Source organism: Triticum urartu, chromosome 7 (assembly GCF_003073215.2).
Source record: "Triticum urartu cultivar G1812 chromosome 7, Tu2.1, whole genome shotgun sequence".
In the NCBI taxonomy this organism is placed as follows: Eukaryota; Viridiplantae; Streptophyta; class Magnoliopsida; order Poales; family Poaceae; genus Triticum; species Triticum urartu.
The window spans coordinates 579,789,428-579,798,824 of NC_053028.1; the positions used below are offsets into that span (position 1 = coordinate 579,789,428).

General features: G+C 43.4%; 1 protein-coding gene across 1 annotated transcript in view; it reads left to right on the top strand.

Annotated features, from left to right (window-relative positions):
• LOC125525956 (ribose-phosphate pyrophosphokinase 2, chloroplastic-like) overlaps positions 1-9,019 on the top strand; it is an 86,757-nt gene extending 77,738 nt beyond the window's left edge. Inside the window, exon 8 of the mRNA XM_048690956.1 lies at positions 8,667-9,019. Coding sequence (XP_048546913.1) covers positions 8,667-8,847 — 181 coding nt within the window. The 3' untranslated portion in view covers positions 8,848-9,019. The remainder of the gene's footprint in view (positions 1-8,666) is intronic.
• The last annotated feature ends 378 nt before the right edge of the window (positions 9,020-9,397 follow it).

The window sequence follows — 9,397 nt, forward strand, 5'->3', positions numbered from 1 at the left end:
TCAACGAACTAGGAACAACCCAAACATGTGGATAGGTTGCATTAGAAAACATACTAGCGCCGCTAGCCTAGAGAAAAAGTCCAAAATATAATTGTGCTTTCATTTTGGGAAATAGGAAAGGAAAAGAAGATAGTTGCAGGAGCAAGAAGAAAACACACTATCAATCATGCCAAGCCATGTCCAGGAGTTCGTTCAATAAAGTCAGTATAATAGCGTATAGCCGAGGAACGACCCGCCACGAAGAACACATGAAATTGCTTCAAGGTCCCGGACGATCTTGTGCGTGACTATAAATGTAATTCACTGAGACATAGTCAGTTGCATTGACGCGTTGGCCGTCAGCCAGCCTATTGATTCCCTATACCTCCTATTCTTATATATTTAACCAACATGCATGTGGCTCGTGGTGAAATTCGGTTTGCATTGAGCTTCCATTATCCTCTTGATGCACTTGTAGCACTACAATTAGCCAGATGTGGTCATCCTGGTTTGCTTTGTAGCATGAAGATACCATACTATTTGTTATTGAGGCCACTCGTTACACAGGGAGATATATAGCTACCACTGCCACCGAGATCGTGATGGTACACGGTGTACTAGATCATAACTCACGGTACATGTAATCCACCAATTATTTCTGGGTTGTGTGAGTAAGTTTGCCAGTAAGTTAGTTTTTTTATGAGAAGGGGAATACCCTGGCCTTTGCATCATATGATCACGCAACTGTTTTATTAAACTTAAACCAAAGTTCAAGTGACTGAGTACAAGATAAAAATTAAATAAAAAGCAAACATGAACACAACCAGTTGGAATAGAGATTACATAGCTCATCGGCATAATCTACCACTAGCCAAATTAAATGAATAAGCCTTGTGCAGCCGTTTCCAGCCGGCTTCACTCGAAGGTCATAAGTGCCTGGACGTTCACACGCTGTTAGACTTCACTATGAAAATGTCATTAGTAGTAAACCTTTACTGAAACATATATGGCACTTGAGTTAGACCGATTTTTCAGCCCACCTGCAACTAGAAGGCTTCCCCGAGAAGTTTTAGTGGCAAACTCCATGTTGCCGCCGGAGAACATATACTTCTCTGATTCTCTCATCTGACGGTGCTGTTTGTGGCAAACCTTATAGCAGAAATTAGGAAAGGGTGCTGATCATTACTTGTACCGGGTGATCCATTTTGCATCAATTACCTAGTAAAGGGTGGTCAGTTTCTGACCTACGTTCCGGCACATAAGTTCTCTCGTAGTCTAACAATATGACTCATGTCACTTGTAGTTGTCCGGAGGAATTAATATTGTTAAATGTCCCATTAGGATTGGCCAATGGATGGCTGAGTGGTTATCGCCAAGGATACACGCTTCATGTTTATTCTTTTATTATTTTTTGAGCGACTGATGCACAAAGTTTGGGTTTCATGTTTATATCATGAGTTAATTTCATTTTTTTACTCCTAAAATGGACCGAAGTACAAAAAATCACCCGAAAACTAGAAACAGACACATTTTTACCTTTAATTTAAAGATTCCTTTCACATTTTGTCCCATTCGAATTTTCGCCAAACGAGTTCACTAGACATGGTACGTAGGCCTTTTTGTGTGTGTGTGTGTGTGCAGGTTTTCATTCTGGTTTTCCCCTAAAAACCGATTTAGAGCAGCAGAGGTTTGGCTTGAGCTTTCCTCAAACACGTGCAGTGCGCCGTCGATATTGATCCTTCGCTGGAGGCCACGACTCACCGGCCGCCGACGGGGCCGTCACCACGGCCGCCTCGCCTCGTGCCCCGCCCACAGAGGCTCGCGCTTGCTCAGCGGGCTGAATCGAGCGAGGCTGAGCCATGGAGGGATCCGGCAGCCGCGGCCGGCTCGCAGCCGCAGCCGGTGCGCTCGCCGCGTGCCCGCCCGCGGAGGCTCGTCCACGTGGTGGCGACGTGAGCTCGCCGGCCGGCGATTGTGGTCTCCGCGTGTCTACTGCTGCTGCTCCCGCGCCGCACGGCATTGCTGCTCTTCCGCTCCAGGACAGCGCCGCGGCAGCTGGGCTGCTCCCACCTCTCGCGCGACGTCGCTTTCTTGCTGCAGCTGCTCCCCGGCCTGCGTTGCCGCTTCTTGCTGCTCCCATCTTTCGCGGCTTTGCTGTTGCTCCTATCCTATCCCCCCATCTCTCCCGCACCGGCACACGGCAGCTTGCTGGCCAGTAGGCAGGAACGCGGATTGTACTACGTACATTAAACTGAATGTTGTGTGCGTGCTCTGAAAAGTTCAGCTTGGTCTGATGATAGAATAGAGGCCACAGTGGACTTGCTCTTACAAGTTTGATTACAAAATTTTGAGCAGAAAAATGGAGATCGATGATGATTTGAGAACCGAAAGTTTTTCTTGAACGAAGCTCACATGTACTCCTGAGATTGCTATCGAGAGATTGGAGTACAACAATAGTGTGTCGATGCAATATTATTTTTGGAATTATCGAGAGATTGGAGTACAACAATAGTGTGTCGATGCAATACTATTTTTGGAATTATCGAGAGATTGCTATTCAAATAACATAAATCATGGTACATAGTACATCATGAAGGAATTCACACTAACATATCAGTGCCCTGCCAACAAATTAAAAGGCAGACACTAGAGAAATGGGTTCATGCTCGTACAGGAGAAAGACAAGGTACAATGTTGAGGTTCCCAGAAAAGGAAGCCCTTGCTGGAGGGTTGAGATGAGACAGAGTTTTAGCAGCTATCCAGCATCCGGTGGCTCCCTGCTCTGCACATGACAGAGGTCGATCCAGCACTGTCACTAGCTCCTTGCTGAAACTTTGCCTACTATTGTTGTGGCTTTGCCCATGTTCTTATGGTATCACCGTTACGAGTGAGGTTGTGACGTAGATAACGAATGATGGGCACCACGTGCTTCATTCTCTTGAATGTTAGCGTGCTTAACCATGACTATGGTTCATTTTTGTGAAGCGCACCCCCTGAAGATGCAAGCCAGCCGGTAGGCCATTGACTCCAGATGCCCCCTTCTCTCCGATCGACACACAGCTTGCCCTGAAACTTGTCTTTTGAGCTCCCTCTGTTTCTCTTGCTATACTTCCCACATAGTTAGATGGATTTGGTCATGTTGACTTGCTCCAGGTAACATACTACTTTCTCTGTTCACTTTTATAAGACCTTGAAAACATTTCAGATAATGTACAAAACAGCCCATTTTGGGTTGTCTGAAATGACTTATAAAAGTGAACGGAGGGAGTACTATTTATTGTGGAAATCACCAGCTAAAAACCACTCTCACATTGAGATCACAATGATGCTCCAATGTACTAGATCATAGCTCACGATTTATGTTAGAGCATCAGCGACGGTAAAAAACGCACGCGTGTGGGAAACATGGGTTTTAGCGTGCGTGGAATAGTTTCACGCGCTCCAGCGGGCGCGGGAGATTCCGGCGTGCACGAAAAAGCTTCCCGGCGCGCGCTAGTTTTGGCGCACGGCGTAACGCGTGCTCCCGATGCCGGTCAACCGCACACTCGAGCGCACCCGCCGCCCCCTTCTCCTCCCCGCCGCCGCCCACTTCTTCCTCGCATCCGGTACCCCTCCGTCGCCGCCGCCGCTGCCGCGCCCTTCTCCCGCCGCCGACTCCCCCACAGCCGACATGCCGCCGCGTCGCCGGAGCAGCTCGGGCTCCCGCGTCTGCCCTTCCGGCACGTTCTACGCCGAGATCCGCTTTGGTGACGGCATCTGCTCGCGTATGCTGTAAAGTTTAGCATGTCTGCTGGAGCAGTTCGCGCGCGCGCAATTTTTTGCAGCAGCTGATGGAGCCAGCGCTCCGCGGTGCTCAAAAAGTTGCTATTTCGGTGCTGTAAACTTATTTTAACGCGCCGCACAGTTGCACGCCTGTTGGAGATGCTCTTAGCCACCAACCATTAGCAGGTTGTCCATAAGACAGGTTAGGTCTATGGCACTCTGCAGGTTCACCTAATTAATGGTTGTTTATGCTTGTTGACACATGTTGTCCTCGTGCTTGAATTTTGTTAGCTACTTGTTGCTTATAATATAGTATTGATGTTATTACCCTACTGCAAACAACTCACACAATATACTGCTTTTTGTTGTATCTTTCCTATGATGCAAACTGAGACACCACTGATGAAATCGTGGCATTTGTTCTTGATTTCTATAACCGTTAAGTTATAAAGTCTGTTAAACTAAGAGTGTGATGGCCTGGCTTATTAGGGATGATAGACTACTCATATCAATAAGGAATTCCTTCTTTTCCGGTAGCCCATTCGGACAGAACTCCAAAGTTAAGCGTGCTCAGCTTGGAGTAGTGTCAGGATGGGTGACTGGCTGGGAAGTTGCTCCCGGATGCGCATGAGTGAGGACAAAGTGCGCAGAAAAGACTAGTATTGATCTGTGGGGCCAGTCTAGATCCCGCCATGAGTAACGACCACCAGCGGGTGTGTCCGGGGCGTTACAAAGAGTGTATGAGATTCTACTTGTGGCACAGGTAGACAAGAAGCTAGTATTATTTAGAAAAGAATTCTTAACAAGGTCAGAATACTGAATTCCTAGCTAATATTCTTTGACCATGATTTTTCTAGTCTAGTACAGGTTTGATTTAATTTTAGCGGCGAGTCTTATTTTTTGTTGGGGTTTCTTGATTTCCTTATATTATTATTATTATTATTATTAAAGTTTGCAAAGTCTATTAGTCTATTTATAAGACAATATTTTGATAAACCCCATCACATTTGTTATTGTAATTTATAGAACCATCGCAACATGATTGAAAAACCAAGTACATACACTGAACAAAAATACATTTGTAATAAACCACCGGAATACCAAATGGAGTATAAATCAATATGAGTCATTCATATGCTAGGCATTTTGATATCCTATGTATTTTGACACTAGAAGAGACCTTAGGCTCAATCTTAAATTTTATCTCCGTTGCCACACATGGTTTACTTGAAACAAATATGTGCTAGCAAAGTTGACCATTGTAAATAATTGAATGCAAGTCTGATGTTCGGTAACATGGTGACACACAATAGCTTGACTTCAAAAGTCACCATGATGTTGGGGTTGATTTCATTTGCGACTATTGTTGTCTTTGTATTCTCCATTGTTTCATGCACTAAGACACTAACATACTACAAAAGTGAACATACTCTCACCCTTGTCTATTAACTCCATTAACATTGTAGCCCACCTGCAATTGAAAGGTTTTTGGGAGGCATCTTTGAGGAAGTTATAGTGACAAACTGCCAATGGACAACTGCTTCCCTCAGGTGAGGGTGCTATCCATGGATAACCTTTTAACATGAACTATATGTTCACCATGACAGCTCTATGAGCAACATCTTCCAATATTGGTGATCATCTTCTTACATCTTGGTGGTATAGAGAAGGCACTAGATATTTTGTGCCATTGCTGTAGGAATCAATTTTTGATGACATGAAAATTAAAGTTACATTTCCGTGTAGGCATCATAGACGTGTACCTGATGATCAACTTTGCATTAACACCAAGTCAAGGGTGTTTAGTTTATGACATGTGTCACGACATATAAGCTCTATTGTAGTAAAAAATATGACTCATGGAACTTATTCGGCAGAATTGGTACTTTTGAATGTTCCATTGGCCATTGACCAAGTATAGATGGGCTATCGCCAAGGATTTGCGCTTTGTGTCCATCTTTTTTATTTTGTTCGACTCTTTCACAAAGTTTGGGTTTCATGTTCTCATTATACACATTCATCTAGACACCCACTGTTGATCATTTCCATGTACAAAATAAAGAATAGTTTGTGGGATCATGAACATATTTTGACATGAGAGATAATGATTTAAAGAAGTGAGTGAGGTAACACAATGTCAATGTGATTTTATTTTTGGGATAACTTAGAGATTACTATTCAACTAAAAGCAAAGTGCGAAGAGTATGGAGTAGGGAAGGTGGGGTGTTTTTTTAGAATGAAGTGTTCCTGTCTTACATCGAACGACTTTGCATCCTGAAGGTGAGCTACATTGTTGATCTTACTAGGAAAGTAAGCCCTTGCTCGAGGGTCAAGATGACTGGGAGTTTTAGTAGTTTCTGATCTTCTAGTGGATGCCTACACTGCATGTGATCAATATAGTCCGATCCAGCTTTATTGCCATCTCACTATGAAGCTGAGCTGTCTAAGATTGATGTTGTGCTGGCTTAGCCCATGTTCTCGTGGTATTAGTGCTACGAATGAGGTTATGGTATAGACAGTGAATGATGGGCATTGCGTGCTCCAGTCTCTTGAACATTGGCATTCTTTACTATGACTACAATTTACTAATGTTCAAGAACTTCCGGGGACAGGCAAGCCAACCAGGAGGCTATTGATTCCAGATGCCTCCTTTTCCTATTCGACCATCGTGCCCTTGAAACTTTCCTTTTCAGCTTTGTCTATTCCTGCAACTACAATTCACATGTAGTTAGATGAATTTGGTCCTGTTGACTTGCTTGGTAGCATGATGATAACATATTACTATTTATTGTCGAGGCTACCGGCTAGACAACCATTCTCACATTAAGATCATAATGATAAGAAGTAAGAAATCATAACTCATGATTCATGTTATTCACCAAACATTAGTGGGTTGTCTGTAAGGTAGGTCAATGACCTTGCACAGGTTCACTTTGTTAACGGTTATGGATGACTGCACATGGATCACATATGCCTTTCAAATTGTATGTGACTTGTGAAAGCACTGATGCAAACTGACTCAGATAACCCGCCGCAGTTACATGTTTTATACATTCTCCAAGATTGCAGGTTAGCCAATCATTATAACTTGAATGCATAGTCTTGTCAGATTCCAAGAACCATTGCATCACATCATTCATTAGCTAGCCACGCAAGCTCCCCATCGACGATGTGGAGGTTGGGTCTTGCTGTGCTGCTGAGGGTGGACCTCTGGATTTTGGAGAGGATTCACTCGTGTTGGCTATAGCTCCGTTGTGCCGGTTCTACATGACCAAAGATCGAAGACTCCCCGTTCGATCTCCATGGTTGTCTTTTCAAGAGTAATTCCTCCAGCGAAGGAGCAGTGGCGGCGACAGCGCGCCTTCCTCTCGCGTTGGTGGTTGTACTCTATGTTGTGTGGTCTAAGGACCTAGTTAGTTGTAATCTTATTAACTTTTGGGTCCTTTGTACTACCTTTGAATCTTCAACATAATCCCCAGGTCTTTCTGCCAAAAAAAGCTAGCCATGGTGAAAACTACGCACCACTATTACCTCGCACAAGGAAGCTTCTCCTTGACCATGGTCGGCTAAATGTCGGTCTATTTCACGATGCATGCAACCAAACACATACCCAATAATGCTTCCTTTTCCTATCATGACAATGATGAGAAATCATCTGCCAGACAACCGAGATGATGAGCTCATAGGTGACTTAGAGTTTTATAAACTGCCTCGGTTAAAATGGTGAAATGGGGCCCGGGAAGGGACTACCGTCTACCGCACATGTTTTGAGGAGTTCATAATCGAATAACACTAATTAGTATCCATGTAAGTGTTGATGCTAGAGGTCACAACCACTATTCCGCATGATAGGTGTATGGAAAATGTGTGTTGCAATTATGAATGCGCATTTGTTCGCCGATAATGCAACATCACCAATTTATAGCATCGAAATCGGACGAGTTGGAACTCTTGGTTTATTTGTTTAGAAACCAATGCGTCCAAAAGTTCGCTGATGTGTACTCGCACACACAAGGGTCGATGCACTTGCAGGTTACGTGTTGGCACAAATATTGTATGCACTATGTTATGACATTGTATCTGACCCTTAGATTGAATAAGCTTAAGCAACACAGTGATGCTTAAATCAATTGATTCCACTAAAAAACGGTAAATTGTAAATCATACCGACAAACTGGACATTGTAAAAGAACTCTAAATTAAGCATGTCACAATTGAGCCTTTCCATCTTCCGCTACCCCTTGATGGGTTCTTGATATCACGGCTACAATGGTGAAGCAAAAAACATCTTGGAGCTTCGGCAAGTCATGAGCCACACACTAAGTGAATAATTCGAGAATAATAACAAGGAGCCCTGTATCTGTATGGTGGTACGCGGTGTGTAACTACGACAAGTACTGGAGTTGAGACACGAATTCATGATGGCCTTAAAGTCAAGCCTAATTGAATAATTTTGGAACAAGAGTTGGCTATCTACTAAGTGGTATAATAGTCCTTAGCTACATTTTTGGTGTAGGCCGTAGTGGTTGTCGATGGCCGTGGCTTTGCTAGAAGTGCTTCTTGTATGTATTCTTGTGTGCTTGCTCTGTTGTGGGTTGTGAGCTGTTCTGCTAGCTCTCCATCTATCGTATTTCCTTTTCTTTGGAAGCTGTTTTTTAGCTATTTGTTGGTCAATCCTGATTCTTACCTCCGTTGGTATGCATGCTTGACAAAAGTTTACTTGAAACAAAAATGTGAGAGCAAAGTTGACCATAATAAATAATTGAACATGTATGATGTTCATTAATATAGTAACATAAAGTAGCTTGATTTCTAAAGTTAGCATGACACTGGGGTTGATTTTAGTTGCGACTATTGATGTTTTCTATTCTACATTGTTTAGAAAAAGTGCAGCACCCTTTTCCATTAATGCCATTTATTTGCAGCCCACCTGCAATTGAAAGGCTTTCTGGAGGCATCTTTAAGGAAGTTATAGTTACGAACTCCATCCTGCTGCTAGAGGACAAATGCTTCCCTCAGCTGACAGTGCTCTCCATGGAAAACCTTGTAGTAGAAACTATCTGGCATGTTCACCGGGACGGCTCAGTGAGCTGCATGTTCCAATAACGGCGAGCATCTTCTTACATTTGGGTGGTATAGAGAAGGCACTGGATGCTTGTGCCATTGGTGTAGGAATCAATTTTTGTGACATGACAAATAAAGTTGCATTGCCGTGCAGGCATTGTACTTGTACCAAATGATCAATTTTGCGTCAACACCTAGTCAAGGGTGTTTAGTTTCTGATCTGTCTCTTGACATAAGCTCTCTTGTAGTCGAAAAATATGACTCATGGCACTTATTCAAAGGAATTGATACTGTTGGAATGTCTCATTTGCCACTGACCAAGGAGCAACAAATTGGTTTTCGCCAAAGATTTATGGTTTGTGTTTGTCCTTTTTATTTTGAGCAATTGTTGCAGAGTCTGTGTTTCACATTTTCCATTGTATATATTCATGTGGCCACTCACCTCTCTCATTTCTAAGTCTGAGTAAAGAAAAGAGATCATGAACATATTTTGACATGAGAAAGGGACATGTTAGCCGCGAGCACAGGGCAGCCATTTGGAAAGTGGCCCCTCTAGCTTGTTTACAATGAGGAGCTTTGCGGGGTGAAGACA